The sequence below is a fragment of the Petromyzon marinus genome, chromosome 19, assembly GCF_048934315.1.
Source record: "Petromyzon marinus isolate PM22_M1 ecotype Great Lakes invasive population chromosome 19, UKy_Petmar_22M1.pri1.0, whole genome shotgun sequence".
NCBI classification, from domain to species: Eukaryota; Metazoa; Chordata; class Hyperoartia; order Petromyzontiformes; family Petromyzontidae; genus Petromyzon; species Petromyzon marinus.
The window spans coordinates 10,822,734-10,839,494 of NC_133685.1; the positions used below are offsets into that span (position 1 = coordinate 10,822,734).

General features: G+C 40.7%; 1 protein-coding gene across 3 annotated transcripts in view; it reads left to right on the top strand.

Annotated features, from left to right (window-relative positions):
- Positions 1-6,076: 6,076 nt before the first annotated feature.
- The window catches only part of LOC116943843 (pre-mRNA-processing factor 40 homolog A-like), a 30,597-nt gene continuing 19,912 nt past the window's right edge, over positions 6,077-16,761 (top strand). For 2 of the 3 annotated variants that reach the window (XM_076068148.1, XM_076068149.1), the window contains exons 1-13: positions 6,077-6,211; positions 7,321-7,419; positions 7,812-7,952; positions 8,533-8,601; positions 8,950-8,980; positions 9,192-9,214; positions 9,328-9,408; positions 10,130-10,240; positions 10,342-10,462; positions 10,730-10,757; positions 13,080-13,439; positions 13,670-13,772; positions 14,579-14,643. In XM_076068148.1, coding sequence (XP_075924263.1) covers positions 6,209-6,211; positions 7,321-7,419; positions 7,812-7,952; positions 8,533-8,601; positions 8,950-8,980; positions 9,192-9,214; positions 9,328-9,408; positions 10,130-10,240; positions 10,342-10,462; positions 10,730-10,757; positions 13,080-13,439; positions 13,670-13,772; positions 14,579-14,643 — 1,235 coding nt within the window. In that variant the 5' untranslated portion in view covers positions 6,077-6,208. The remainder of the gene's footprint in view (positions 6,212-7,320; positions 7,420-7,811; positions 7,953-8,532; positions 8,602-8,949; positions 8,981-9,191; positions 9,215-9,327; positions 9,409-10,129; positions 10,241-10,341; positions 10,463-10,729; positions 10,758-13,079; positions 13,440-13,669; positions 13,773-14,578; positions 14,644-16,761) is intronic. The other variant, XM_076068150.1, reaches the window with a different exon arrangement.

A 16,761-nucleotide genomic window follows, 5' to 3' on the forward strand; every position in this document is an offset into this window, starting at 1 on the left:
TGTAGCCAACGTATTCATGGAATATTTTGAAACTGACGCCATCCAGACTGCCACTCTACGCCCGACCTTATGAAAGAGGTACGTGGATGACACTTTTGTCATCTGGCCACATGGCCAGCCTGCTCTAGACCAATTCCGCGACCACATCAATTCCATACACCCAGCCATCAGATTTACCATGGAGGTCGAAAAAGATAGCAAGCTACCCTTTTTGGATGTCTTAATTAAAAGGAGACCTGATGGCTCAATGAGCCACTCTGTCTACAGAAAAGATACCCATACAGATGCTTACTTGAAACCGGATTCCCACCACCATCCATCCCAGAAGAACTCCCTCATCAAGATTCTATACCATAGAGCTCAATGCATTTCCGACCAGGAACACATTGCCAGTGAACTCAAACACGTACACCAGGCTCTCAGGGCTAATGGTTACTCCAACTACACAATCCGCAAAGCCATCACTCCAGTCATGAAGAAGGATCCTCTTGAGGAGCCACTCAAAACCATCACCTTACCCTACATTGCAGGGGTTACTAAAAAGATCTCCAAAATCCTGAATAAACACAAGATCCAGGTCCGATTCAACACAGTACATAAAATCCGTGATCTGGTTCCATCTGTAAAAGATGCTGTTCCAGACATACAGTACCCGGGCGTTTACAAACTAAAGTGCCTCTGTGGTAGCAACTACATTGGGGAAACCAAACGACATATCTCGGACCGCATCTGCGAACATAAAGCAGACTTGAAACACAGCAGGACGAACTCTTCTGCCGTGGCAGATCACTGTTATAATTCAGTGGGTTCACATAACATTGACTTCTCCAAGACGGAGGTTCTTTGCAAGTCAACCGGCTACCATGAGAGATTCGTTCATGAAGCCATCCACATATACAAACACAGAGACAATTTCAACCGAGAGGATGGATTCTGGCTTAGTAACCATTGGAAAGATGTTTTAAACCATTTCGGTTCTTAATTAATTGTATTTTGCGGTGACGGTCAGACCGCAGCTCTTTCGCTGGCATTGTGACTGTTTCTCCCTCCCCCCTCCTCCCTTCCGAGTATGGATTGACCCGTCCGCCTGAATGTCGCTGTCCTTGGTGCTGGTTGTTGAGTAGATGGGAAAAACCGCCATTTTTTCTCTCCTTGGTGCTCTTCTCTCCCTCACACCAACGCTAATCCCCCAGTTACAATTTATATGTAAACTCCTTTCCCCCCGTCCCCCGGTCCGAGCTCGTCGTTCGCCGTGGTGCTAATCCCTCACACCAAATGCTGATCCCCCAGTTACATGCTAATTTATATGTAAACTCCCCTCCTCCAGTCCCAGCTCGTTCGCACTCCGCAATGCTAATCTCCCAGTTACATGCTCCTTTGTCAAGGCTCTCTGTTCCTCCCACAGCTTAAAAGACGCTGTCAAGCTTGACAGGGTTCACTCAAGCGCTGTCTTCTGGACAGTCCTGTTTCTTCACCTGAGGACGGCTACTTGTGTTGTGGCCGAAACGTCGTGAGAATTTTATTGTTTTACTTTATTATTTCAATCTCATTCTACGTGACTTTACCGAAAGAACCAAAGAAGAAAAAAAAGTTACAATAGCTTTAGTGCTATTGAAGACGTATCCAATCAAAGGGTTCTCAAAAACCTGGTAATAAAATCGAACTATAATTAACAAGGCATTTTAGCCAACATATCACACACTTTCTCATTGTCTTTGTATGTGACATCACAACGGTCCTTGTGCCAGGCTAGCTGCACATTGAGGCCACGTGAAGTGGGGAATGTTTGCTGGCAGGTCATGGGACAGACCCAGGTACTGTATCATGCATTGACTGAAATGACTGACAGATGCACCACCTGTGCTCCCGACTGTGCCAACAAGCCACCTAAAATGTCGATTTAAAGCTTTCGTGATTGCAGGAATTCATCTTCTTGGTTCTTTCGGTCAAAGTCACGTAGAAGGGAAATAATAAAATAATAAAAATTAAACATATTTCCCTTCAACGTGACTTCACCAAAAGAACCAAGAAGATGAAGCCACCGAAAAGTTTAGTCCCAAATGCAAACACTCATTAATTAATTAAATGTAAGAACGAAAAAAAAGTGTATGTTTTTCTACTTTTCTTCTATCTATAGCGCACGTTTGCACTTCATTTTTCATGCAGTTGCAATTTATTTTGCTCAGTCGGTGTTAGTTTCTCAGGTCGTGACGAGTTTATTTATTCTTGATACTCCTGTACTGGTCCCATTATTTCGCCAAGTGCACTGATGCCTACTTTATTGAGGGCGATAATGAGTACAGGTAACACAAGCTTATGCTATCGTCCTAATATTCTCACCCACTGGCCCGTCGTCACGTTTAGGGATGTGTCCTGCCCATAATGGAATAATGCTATCAGTAACTTCCGAAATGCAGGATGACCATGAAATAGAGTGCAGCCTATGGTATGCATACCCCTCAATTTATGCAGCATTTGAATACAAGGACATCCGTATATTGCAATTTATCTTTTGGTTTACGCCACACAGACTAACTCTGCTTACATGATTTGTAGACTAGAAAAATAGCTTTTGCATTTTTTAAACAAGGATATTAAGTCTAAAAAAAATGGTAAATTCTTAACATATATCCATATGGCAGATTTGATTCAATTAGGTGTTCGAAATATGGTTTGCTATATGCAGATACATTTAGCAGCAAGTCATGTGCTGCACTTGCTATATGATCTGCTTTGTTTTTAGATTCATGGTAAACCCCCCCTCCCCTAAATCGACGGTACACCGAACTGGCGCAATTTTTTTGGCGAATCGCAGGTGTAACCTCCACAGTGTGAATTATAGCAGCGGTCCCCAACCTTTTCGGCACCAGGGGATAGGTTCGTGGAAGACAATTTTTTCACGGACCGGGGGTGGGGGGTCATCATTGGGTCTTTCCCCCTTTTCAAAGAAGCTCTCCAGCGACGTTTGTTCTTTACACATTTTGGCTACTAGGGGTTAGAGCTTGTGGGCTTTACCAAAACTGTGACTGAGACAAGTGGGCAGTCCGGGAAAGAGGCGCGGACAGAAGTGGTGAATAATAAAATAATGTGGGCAGGCCACGTGCGGACTCACCGCTCTCACCTCCTCCTGCTGCTGTGTGGCCCGGTTCCTAACAGGCCACGGACCGGTACTGGTCCGTGGCCCGGGGGTTGGGGACCCCTGAATTATAGGATCCGCAATATGGTCCCCTCATACCAAAGTGGTCTAATGAAGTTCTACTGTACATGTAAATGTAGTTTCAATAATTTAATTATGTGCAGAACCGTATATGTAGCAGTAGACACTGTGACAGGGCTGTTAGGGGGTACATGACAAGAAAAAGACTGGAGACCACTTATAATTATTACAATTTATGGTTAAAAGCTTAAGGCCCCGTCCAAGGCACATATATTACTATGTTCAGTCTTAATGTCTTGGCACACAGTATTACAAATTAAGCATTAAGATTCGTAGGGTTCTTGTAAGACTAAGGTAATTTGATATTAATTTTATACTATATTCATAATTATTCATTTTTTCCAGGAAAGCCAGTCTTAGAAGGGTCTTGCATGAGATTTTATTTATTTTAAGATGTGTTCAGTCAATCGATGAGTGTTTATACGTGTGGGAGGAAAACGGAGCACCCAGAGAAAACCAAAGCACAAGGAAGCAACAGATGGATTCAGCTGGAGATTAGTCAACTTTCTGTACTGCCTTCTCCTGGTTAGCCAGGGTATGGCACCATCTCTACGCTCATGGGGGGTTTCAAATGTGTGCAGTGATCCACCAAGCCTCACTGCCTCTAGTGCAACATTACAGGCGAGCACCACCACCATGTAGTTTACATATGTGAAGACCTTAATCCAGCAGTAGATTATGGATGATTAATCACACATCCCGCACCTCTGATTTGCACGGTTGGCAACGTTGCTTCGCGTAAGAAGCTCAACACACACACACAATTATTTCATGAGTTTATGATTCTATGTATTCGCTTTGGGCACGATGTATCACTCGACACCAATTTTATACAGAACTACGTAATATTGTTTGTAGTATAAGGGAGACAATTTAGTACAGACCTACAAAGTATAGTTTGTAGTATAAGAGAGACAATTTAGTACAGAACTACATCGTATAGTTTGTCGTATAAGAGAGACAATTTAGTACAGAACTACTAAGTATAGTTTGTAGTATAAGAGAGACAATTTAGTACAGAACTACTAAGTATAGTTTGTAGTATAAGAGAGACAATTTAGTACAGAACTACTAAGTATAGTTTGTAGTATAAGAGAGACAATTTAGTACAGAACTACTAAGTATAGTTTGTAGTATAAGAGAGACAATTTAGTACAGAACTACTAAGTATAGTTTGTAGTATAAGAGAGGCAATTTAGTACAGAACTACAAAGTATAGTTTGTAGTATAAGAGAGACAATTTAGTACAGAACTACTAAGTATAGTTTGTAGTATAAGAGAGACAATTTAGTACAGAACTACAAAGTATAGTTTGTAGTATAAGAGAGACAATTTAGTACAGAACTACAAAGTATAGTTTGTAGTATAAGAGACAATTTAGTAGAGAACTACTAAGTATAGTTTGTAGTATAAGAGAGATAATTTAGTACAGAACTACTAAGTATAGTTTGTAGTATAAGAGAGACAATTTAGTACAGAACTACATCGTATAGTTTGTCGTATAAGAGAGACAATTTAGTACAGAACTACTAAGTATAGTTTGTAGTATAAGAGAGACAATTTAGTACAGAACTACTAAGTATAGTTTGTAGTATAAGAGAGACAATTTAGTACAGAACTACTAAGTATAGTTTGTAGTATAAGAGAGACAATTTAGTACAGAACTACTAAGTATAGTTTGTAGTATAAGAGAGACAATTTAGTACAGAACTACTAAGTATAGTTTGTAGTATAAGAGAGACAATTTAGTACAGAACTACAAAGTATAGTTTGTAGTATAAGAGAGACAATTTAGTACAGAACTACAAAGTATAGTTTGTAGTATAAGAGAGACAATTTAGTACAGAACTACAAAGTATAGTTTGTAGTATAAGAGAGACAATTTAGTACAGAACTACAAAGTATAGTTTGTAGTATAAGAGAGACAATTTAGTACAGAACTACAAAGTATAGTTTGTAGTATAAGAGAGACAATTTAGTACAGAACTACTAAGTATAGTTTGCAGTATAAGAGAGACAATTTAGTACAGAACTACTAAGTATACTTTGTAGTATAAGGGAGACAATTTAGTACAGAACTACTAAGTATAGTTTGTAGTATAAGAGAGACAATTTAGTACAGAACTACTAAGTATAGTTTGTAGTATAAGAGAGACAATTTAGTACAGAACTACTAAGTATAGTTTGTAGTATAAGAGAGACAATTTAGTACAGAACTACAAAGTATAGTTTGTAGTATAAGAGAGACAATTTAGTACAGAACTACTAAGTATACTTTGTAGTATAAGGGAGACAATTTAGTACAGAACTACTAAGTATAGTTTGTAGTATAAGAGAGACAATTTAGTACAGAACTACTAAGTATAGTTTGTAGTATAAGAGAGACAATTTAGTACAGAACTACTAAGTATAGTTTGTAGTATAAGAGAGACAATTTAGTACAGAACTACAAAGTATAGTTTGTAGTATAAGAGAGACAATTTAGTACAGAACTACTAAGTATACTTTGTAGTATAAGGGAGACAATTTAGTACAGAACTACTAAGTATAGTTTGTAGTATAAGAGAGACAATTTAGTACAGAACTACTAAGTATAGTTTGTAGTATAAGAGAGACAATTTAGTACAGAACTACTAAGTATAGTTTGTAGTATAAGAGAGACAATTTAGTACAGAACTACAAAGTATAGTTTGTAGTATAAGTCTGAGTAAGCTTACACTCGGCTTATGGCGGCCATCTTGCATGGGGCAAAACAAACGGTTGAACGTGACGTCACCCGGCACGTTCGAAGCGATGCAAGATGGCGTCAGTAATAACGCACCCCGTTGGTCGACATCTCCGAGTCCTGGTACCACGTGACGCCGCGCCGACCAATCGGCAGCGGTGTTACTGGCCACCTGCGGCGCCCGGGCCTCGCGCCTTTGAAAGGAGAGGAAGAAGAAGCAGGAGGAGTGAGAGAAGAGGCTTCGTCGTGGAGCGAGCCGAGTGAGCATGGTGCGTGTTCGACGGGACATGGGGGTGGGGAGGTCGGCAGAGGGCCGCAAGGAGTTTTTGTTCCTGGGCGCCCCGCGCAAACGTTTCGCCTTTGTCGCGGCGCTCAAACTCCGCGTGGTTTTGAGTCGCGCGGTGCCGCGTTTCGGTCCCAGGCGGAAAGGCCGAGTTCGGGCCTAGGGTCTAGTCCCACAGGTGCAATTGCGTGGTGTGTGTGTGTTGGGGCTTGAGGCTGAATTAAGAATGGAACAATGCTTACGCGTGTTACCTTGCTGTAAGAGTCTGATTGGTGTACTCCCACGGATACATCATTGATTGCGGAGTTTTCGCGTGCATCTCGTGACCGGTGTAAGGCTGTTGGGAATTAAGGGCAAATGAATGGTTGTGTGAAGGTTGAGATTATTTATCAAGAGAAGCATCCTAGTCAGACGCGTCTTTGTCATCAGAGGTGTCACCAGAAGGCATCCTCATCAATCGCACACTTATAATTACATACACAATCAAAGGTCGCAGGCGTAATTATAATCAGACAGCATCATCACAAACCATTGTCCGAAGCATCGTTGCAATCAGAAATATGGACATAGAACTTCTTTCGCATCGTACGTAGCCAACCCTGCTAATCGGAGGTGAGAATACCTTCGTGAACGTCAATCAGAAGCATCAAAAGCATTGTCAGAAGAATAATTGAAACCGTCATTGGACGTATAATCAGAACCGTACCTAGAATGGTCACATATGCGTCTCAAACTGTAAACGCATAATCACCACGCCACAACGCGCTCACGCGAATCATAAGGGAAACATCAATCGTACGTGTGTATTATTATAGTAGTCGGCGTATACCACCAGTTATCCTGCCGGGTCTCAATACTCCATAATATAGGTTTTTGGGGGGGGGGGTTAGGTCGCGTAAATGTGTCGTTAAACCCGCCACCAGCCGACACAGCCAACTAGTAAGGGTTGTCACGTAAACAGAACATGGCCAATTCGTCACTAGTACAGCACACCGGTGTGTTGGAGACCAAATCCACAACATTTACGATCCGAGTACGACGTTTCTCTATACAGTTGACATCGTGCTATGGGGGTTTCCTCATGTTCTTTTGCAGGCTAACCAGGACGGTAACAACACGCCTGGGTCGGCTAGTGGACCTGGGCAACAGCACCCTGCATTCTCTAACCCTCCCCCCATGGTACCGCCACCCTTTGTGAGTACGGTGTATCTTTATGAAATTAGAGCTTTGTTTGCCTTTAACCCTCCAACCAACACTCTCAGCCATAGTTGAAAAGAGTTAAAATGCCACAAATGTATGCCATCAGCATTACTTAACTGCATTTCCGCATTCATTTGTGGGTTTATTGTGTTTCTCTGCTGCCAATGTTTACAATTTACTCTGCTAGCAGTGTAACCTTTGCCAGTAGACTCTGTAAATTGAGGTTATTTTACTTACCCTACATCAATGCACCTTGTGCCAATACAGTAGCAATAATGATAATGGAAAAATATCGTCATATTTACAAGCACTCGACTCGTAAATGCATTCAAATCAGCATAGGTAAAGTGTTTTATACCAAGGCTTACACCAATGTTTGTTTTCAGATGCCACCTCCAGGGATTCCTCCCTTCCCTCCGATGGGCATGCCACCGATGGGACAACGGCCCCCCAATATGCCTCCCATGCCGCCTGGCATGATGCCTCCTATGATGCCACCCATTGGAGGGCCCCCACCTATGGGCCAGGTAAAAACAAAGAGCATTACAGAGATGCAACCGACACATGTCCTCCAAATGCATTGTAGGACATGGAAAAATGTGAATAACTCCTTAATGGTTTTAAACAAATTTCAACATCCTCACCACCGTTTGGTTCTGATTTCCATTTTTGCCCATCAACAGATGCGTGCAATTTACTACTACCTAATTTGCGTTTGATTGGAGAATATTGATATCAACATGGAAAGCTGGATCGTGAGGGACACAATAGTTGGAGGTTGAGAACTGTTCCTTAAATGGTATGCAAATTAAAGATGTTATGTGTGTATATATTTTTTACTTCTTTCGCACTGTACATAGCCAACCGTGCTAATTTATGATGAAAATATCTATGTACTTGAAATGCTCGTGAAATAATGCTTTAGTGGTTTTCAACATGCCGATGTTTATTGAATAACACTTTGTGTATCCTCATGCTTGGCAGAAATGATCTGGTAATGTGTCTTTGAAAGCACAGTGTTGAAAGCCAAGTGTTCAGTGATTGTATACAAATCATGAATGTAGCCACATGTGATAGCAAATGTGGTGTTCTGTTGGTATTCGTCAGATGCCTGGTATGATGCCGCCTATGATGATGATGCAGGGAATGCCAAATATTCCTCCCATTGCAGCTGCGGTAAGCTTTACTTTTTTTCGTGCATAATGTTAAGTGGTTTGGTGTTCAACATAAATTAGTTTTTCTTCTTTAAAGTATATTCACTCCTGGAAGTGGAGAGTTTTTATTGTTTTTTTTATTTTCTAAACGGATTCTTAATACATTTGAACATTTAATACTTTGGATATGATATCCAAGTTACACATAGGATTATTGTTTATCATGTTAGTAATATTGTTGGAGGCTTTTCTGTGTAAACAATACAATGTTATTACCTGACGTTTTGTTATATCAAACATCTCTATTGGAATGTCTATAATTAAAGAAGTGCATAGGTATTCACCTGTAACTTTGTTTTATTCTCCTTAGGGGTCTGTAACACCCACTGATACAAGTACTGGTAAGTAACATAAATGCATATAGTTTATGGTTGGCTAACTTTATTGGAGAATTATTTAAATATACTCTAGATATAAAAAATGGACATGTAATGTTAATACCATTTAATCAAAAACATGTTGCATTTTTTATATTTTGCTTTCACATTTACATTCAACATTTGAAGCCTCTTGCCTGATAAAACGTTACATTTTTGTCTCTTTTTTTTTAAGGACCGGGTGCTCCAGCTGTCCAGGTCAGTGTTACATTACTTTTACAAATCGCACATGAAACAAAAAATATTCTTTAAGCCTGAAACATTTACTTTCCGTTTTACAGTATTTGAAAATTCTGCTTTTCCTCACCCAGGCTGTGAATCCTGCGGTAGCTGCAATACAGCAGTCTGCATCTGCAGGAAACTCTCCAGCACAGCAAGAGACTCAAAAAAAGGTGCTCCCGTTATTTTTACATCAAATTGCAATTTGAGAATAAAAAATAAACTGTGGGGTTTTATATTGAAATGTCATATTTTCTAAATCAACTCAAACACTTTCTTTCAACGGTCCTTTTGCCTGCAATTTTAAAAGCCAGTTATTCAACTCATTGTGATGTCTACTCTGAATCTGCTTGTGACTCGCAATCATGTGGAAAATACTTTGGGCAGTTTTTGTCAGGCATTATTCTCGAGTTTTGCCCTCTCGCCTATCTGCTGCGGTTCTTCTTGAGCAGGGAGCTGCAATCTCCAGCTCCAGAGCTGCATGTGTCTTGTATTTCATGCATTGCAGCTCTTGAAAACATTTTTTGTTTTTTCAAAATTCGAAAAAAATTGCTTTTGTCATTTTGGTTGCTGACTCCTGCCTAGATTTAGATGTTTCCATCTCCTGATGGAAAATGAACATTGGATTGAATTTATTCAGTTTGGGGATTGAGCATAACAGCATATTACGGCTTAAACTGTTAGATAAGGATGTTGAATTTAGTTTGTAGTAATAATTTCTCCTTGAATATTGGTGGCAGGATCAAAATAAGGAGAATATGTACTTTGTAAAGCAGTTATTTTAATTATTCCCCCAGCAATTTCTGTCATGGCAATGTGTTGTTTATAATTCAAAAAGCGTCGTACCTGCAAACACATAAAAATAGGGATTCGGTCTCTTCTGGCCTTGTGCAGAAATCATTATGGACAGAGCACAAGTCTCCAGATGGACGGACCTATTTCTACAACAGCGACACCAAACAGTCCACCTGGGAGAAGCCCCTAGAACTCAAATCCCCTGGAGAGGTAAGAGACTGCACCTTTGTACATTAATGCTGCATTTAAACAGACAGTTTTTTGTGCATTGCCACAACATACTGAAATAACTTTTTTTACTCTGGGCACAGATGCTGGTGGCCTCATGCCCTTGGAAGGAATATAAGTCTGACACAGGCAAGCCTTACTTTTACAATGCTCAGACGAAAGAATCTCGCTGGACCAAACCCAAGGAACTTGAAGACCTGGAAAGTAAGAACATGTTAAACAATTGTTTACATTTATAGTTGGTTTGCTGAATGTTATATGCGTTTACTTATTCAATAATGACTTAGATTATTACATAAATAGATATCTTCCTGTGTGTGCTTCCGATTGAAGTTGCTAATTTTTGCTATTGGATCAACTGACCAAATTAATTTTGGCCTCCCATTTTCATACTATCCATTTGATACTCATCTTTTTAGGGATTTTCACATTTAACTGAGCTAAATGAGTTTTATGTTTTGTTTGTTTCAGATATGATAAAGGCCCATGAAGATTCTGGGTAAGTGCACGGTGATTGCATTTTACTTAAAAAATGTGCCCAGTTTGTTCATATATCATCTTTACTTTGTTAAAAATGTTATAGGTGGCTTATTTTTATTTAGATTAAGATCATGTAGTAACATTCTTAAGCATTATGGTTCTTAACTTTTTGTACGTACTTTTGGTCAATAAAACATTTCAGAATAGGATGTGTAAAAATGTGTACTTTTTCCATTTGAATGTCTTAGTACAGTAACCTGTATCAGCCATGCTCTTCAATTTAATACGTGTGTAGAAAGGAGTTCAAGTTTTGAACCGCTGTTCATAGATTCAACACTTGTTTGATATTGTAGAGCAAATACTTAAAAAAAATACTTTTTTAAAGCCTTACATCCTTACAATGTATATACCATTTGCATTGAATATTATTGATCTTCCTCCGAGAAAATCAATATTTTATGTTATAGAGGCAAGGCTAGTTGTATATTTTCTAATGTTTTGCCAGCTTGCCAGTAGTCGTACCAGGGCAAATTTTGCATACAGCGTTGTGATAGCCACCATTTCAAAAGAGCTCACTCAAGAATGGCAATGTAATTTTGACAATCAAAGGATGCTGTAATTTGCATGAGATTTGCTTTTGAAGGCAATTGTCTATACATTAATTTGTGCCTGGACTGCATACATTCTTTCTGTCTTTAGCAGGATCACATGTAAAATCCCTTGCATTTTGCGTAGTTCTGGGTATGTGGTGGCAGGATATTGACCAAAACTGGGAGCCAATGGAGTGGTGTTTAAGTTATGATGCTTTTGCATTTTTTTATTGTGCATGTAGCAGTTTTGTGTACTAGCTCCCAAACAAGGCTGAAGCACTATACTCTGCCACTGAGTAAATCAGTGATTGGGCGGCAGTTTGCAGCACGTCAGCTGAGATGCCCCAGGTCATTGCTGCAAGATTCTGTTGCAGGGCGATACTTTATTTGGTCTTTTCACAGGTATGTTTTATGTTGGGCTTGAAGGTCAGACTCTCCAGCGATGGAAGTATGCCCCCAGTAGAACTAAATCAACTCTTATAGTATTGACGGTGTTCTATAGGTTTGTGTGCCCTGTGCAGCATGGGCTGTGATTTGCATATTTGCACTTGTGAGATGTAAATGACAGATCACTTTTTATATGTTAAATAATGACGAGTTGGTCCCAAGCCTTGAGGGAGGCCATTTTTTGCATTTCCCTTGCGGCTGCCTTGACTAGCAAGGTGTACCCTGAAATTATGGTTGCTGAGCATCGCCGCGATGAGGTGTACAGTAAAATAGCATCTGATGATTTTATCCATCTTCAGCAGCAGGCCATAATGCTAAATGGTGTCATAGGCAACGGAGAGGTGAATTGTTGCAGTTATGGTTTTCTCTTAATATTGAAAGCCAACTTCTGAGGGTGGAAAAGTAAACAATTTATTCACAGCAGCTACAGGCTGGTAAAAAAAAAATCTGACTTGTTTGGGAGGTCAGTCGGGGTCGATAATGGGGGAGGGCTTGGCAAGCATGGCACATTCCATCCGCTTGGAGTTGGAGGACAAGAGGGATGTGGTCCTGTAGCTGAAGGGTGAGTCTTGCTGCCTTCCATTCTTTCGGGATTTTGCCTATCCTGTGTATGACAGTCAAGAGGTTTGCAAGTCGTTGCAGCACTCGTATTGGATTGATAAAAGGCTGTGAATTATTTTTATTTAGACAAGTACGACCTGCATATTAGCATCAAATACATGACCAGGATGGAGAATGGGTGGGGGGAGGCATAACAGCGTGACGCATGAACCCGGCTTAACGCACTTGCCCACGCGCCACCCGCCAAAGCATAAGTAATATGGTATGAGTATAATAGGGTTTTTCCCCTTTTTTTCTGGCAACAAAACTGAAACCTTTTTACAAGGAATCATGTGTGCATTAACCACAATACTTGTGGTCAAAATGCAAACAAAAACACACTAATATATGCATTGTCCTGAGACGAGGCTCCTGAGACGAGGCTCAAAAGAAAGCCGTCTCTTGTGTGGACCAATCAGTTTCAAGGACAATGCATATATTGTCAAAGTGTTTTTTGTTTGCATTTTGACCACAAGTATTGTGGTTAATGCACACATGATTTCTTGTAAAAAGGATTCAGTTTTGTTGCCTATTAAATTTTGGTACTGGCAAAGGAGGTCTAATGATGATGGTACGAGTAGTTTTGGTACAGTTGTCGACGAATTGGCCGATGCTATTAAACCTGCCAAAAACTTCAGAGATGGCAGTTCATACCAAGATCCAGTGTCAGTAAACCCTTTGACGTTTTTCTCCGTGCGCCACAGGGGGCAGATGGAGCTGCCCGTTCCAGCGGCTGTCACGACTGTGCAGGCGGCCAGCGGCACACCCGGCTCCACGGGCACGAGCTCCCCTGTGGAGAATGGTGCGTCCCCCTCCGCGGCCGGAACCACATCCGCCCTGCCGCCCTCCGCAGATGGCACGCCACAGCAAGACGGTGTTTCTCTCGCTGCTGGCGGCGCAGTCACAGCCACTGCCTCTGCCAATGCAGTTGCCATGGGGAATGCCACCGCAACTGTTCCCCCTGTCATGGGAACAGTTATTGGAGCGCCGACTGGAATGGTCGCCGTGATACCCGGTGAAGTCGTTCCAGGTGCAGAAGCTATTGTGGAGCAAGTGATTGGCAGGTGAGCGCTGTAAAGCCTGCATTACTGTAGGTGTTTGTCTTGTTTTTTTATTCATGATGAAAAAAGTGAATGCATGCAGGTGAACTGAGGCCACCTAGTGCGATAGTTGTGAATAGGCAATAGAAATATGAAGCAACACAAATGCAAAGCTTCCATCAGGCACTTGTTCGATATGGTTTGTTCTTTACAAATTTGGACTTTTCTCTGCCTCCTGCTTTGTAAACTTTCAGTGTTGTGAAAGAGGATGGCAGGAAGAAAAAGGAGAAGAAAGTCTACACCTGGAACACCAAAGAAGAGGCAAGGCAGGCCTTTAAGGATCTTCTGAAAGACAAGGTAATGTGCCAAGACAATGAGCAGTGTTGTTACTCGGCAATGTTTTAACTCAGTTTTGTACATACGCTGAGATAATTATTTGTAATGAAACATCCGAAAGACCATGCATCAGAAGATTTTTCATTATCAACAATTGCTTTTATGGTCTGAAAATTATGTATTTCTTATATAGTTGATGCTTTATATAGCTGAAGCTGTAGTATTGACACTAGGTTACTTGGAAATCACTGCTATAATGTATCGCGTTTCCATTGCATTTGACTGATATACAACCTGTCTGTTTCATATTTGATGATTAAATCTCTGAATTTTTTGTATGTTCCTTGATCACTTTACATCATCTATCCTTGACTGCGCAGTACATGAGATGCCGTTATGTTTTTACTTCCTATAAACCTAAAGCTATTTTGTAAAACTAGTGAAGAGTCAATTACTATCTGCCTACAGTTAATTACTTTTGGGGTGCATTTTGTTCCATATTTGTTAAACATGGATGGTGATGGCGGCCAGGCTTATGTTTATTTTGGCTTTGCAAATTGATGATTTTCTATTAAAATCGGAGCATATTCCCACATGGCCAGAATAATAGTTTTGCAATTGTCATTTTTAATACCAAACCCGAAAAATGCCTGTTTTGTCCCCATTAGTCATTTGCATGCTGGATCTGCCCTCGAGCATGCTAAATTCGTTAACCATTTAGAAGTTGTGACATTTTGTAAATTGACATTTTTATTTCTTCTTGTGGAGTAAAAAACAAGAGTGGAATAAGTGAATTGTTCATGTTGATTCTGTCCCTTGGTTTGCAGAAAGTTCCTGCAAGTGCATCGTGGGAGCAAGCCATGAAAATGATCATCAATGATCCCAGATATAGGTATGGCCTCACATTGAAAGAAAATATATGCCTCTCTTGTGTTTATTTCTTGAAGTCTGCAGTTGCCCTAACTATGGAAATAAAATAACTGCAACTTGTGTAGCAGTGTTTACCATGTAATCACAGTAATTGTAATATGAATATTAATCTACAGTGGAACTCCTTATCTGAGATGTGCCCTTCATTATTATCTGAGACTTAAGTATTTGTTTCGCCAGAATATTTTTTCGTCAACTTTCATTTATATTATGATTATACAGTGAGGGAAAAAAGTATTTGATCTCCTGCTGATTTTGTACGTTTGCCCACTGACAAAGAAATGATCAGTCTATCATTTTAATGGTAGGTTTATTTGAACAGTGAGATACAGTATAACAACAAAAAAATCCAGAAAAACGCATGTCAAAAATGTTATAAATTGATTTGCATTTTAATGAGGGAAATAAGTATTTGACCTCTCTGCAAAACATGACTTAGTACTTGGTGGCAAAACCCTTGTTGGCAATCACAGAGGTCAGACGTTTCTTGTAGTTGGCCACCAGGTTTGCACACATCTCAGGAGGGATTTTGTCCCACTCCTCTTTGCAGATCTTCTCCAAGTCATTAAGGTTTCGAGGCTGACGTTTGGCAACTCGAACCTTCAGCTCCCTCCACAGATTTTCTATGGGATTAAGGTCTGGAGACTGGCTAGGCCACTCCAGGACCTTAATGTGCTTCTTCTTGAGCCACTCCTTTGTTGCCTTGGCTGTGTGTTTTGGGTCATTGTCATGCTGGAATACCCATCCATGACCCATTTTCAATGCCCTGGCTGAGAGAAGGAAGTTCTCACCCAAGATTTGACGGTACATGGCCCCGTCCATCGTCCCTTTGATGCGATGAAGTTGTCCTGTCCCCTTAGCGGAAAAACACCCCCAAAGCATAATGTTTCCACCTCCATGTTTGACGGTGGGGATGGTGTTCTTGGGGTCATAGGCAGCATTCCTCCTCCTCCAAACATGGCGAGTTAAGTTGATGCCAAAGAGCTCCATTTTGGTCTCATCTGACCACAACACTTTCACCCAGTTGTCCTCTGAATCATTCAGATGTTCATTGGCAAACTTCAGACGGGCATGTATATGTGCTTTACTCTTTGGTTTTATTCGGTAAAGTCACGTAGGAAGAAAAAAAACACGACGTTTCGGCCACAACATAAGCGGCCTTCATCAGGTGAAGGGACCAGACTGTCTCTAAGACTGCACTGGAGCGAAACAGAGCCAAGCTCAGACCACAGCCTTTAAGCTGTGAGTATGGATCCTTGCAGTCACGAAAGCTTAAAATCTATATGTGCTTTCTTGAGCAGGCTTATCTTGCGGGCGCTGCAGGATTTAAGACCTTCACGGCGTAGTGTGTTACCAATTGTTTTCTTGGTGACTATGGTCCCAGCTGCCTTGATCATTGACAAGATCCTCCCGTGTAGTCCTGGGCTGATTGCTCACCGTTATCATGATCATTGCAACTCCACGAGGTGAGATCTTGCATGGAGCCCCAGGCCGAGGGAGATTGACAGTTCTTTTGTGTTTCTTCCATTTGCGAATAATCGTACCAACTGTTGTCACCTCACCAGGCTGCTTGGCAATGGTTTTGTAGCCCATTCCAGCCTTGTGTAGGTCTACAATCTTGTCCCTGACATCCTTGGAGAGCTCTTTGGTCTTGGCCATGGTGGAGAGTTTGGAATCTGATTGATTGATTGCTTCTGTGGACAGGTGCCTTTTATACAGGTAACAAGCTGAAATTAGGAGCACTCCCTTTAAGCGTGTGCTCCTAATCTTAGCTCGCTACCTGTTTAAAAAAACACCTGAGAGCCAGAAATCTTTATGATTGAGAGGGGGTCAAATGCTTATTTCCTTCATTAAAATGCAAATCAATTTGTAACATTTTTGGCATGCGTTTTTCTGGATTTTTGTGTTATTCTGTCTCTCACTGTTCAAATACACCTACCATTAAAATTATAGATTGATCATTTTTTTGTCAGTGGGCAAACGTACAAAATCAGCAGGGGATCAAATACTTTTTTCCCTCACTGTATTGTTGATAGATTGCTCCTATTATCCGCAGCTACTTTGTTGATAGTAAGTGAAA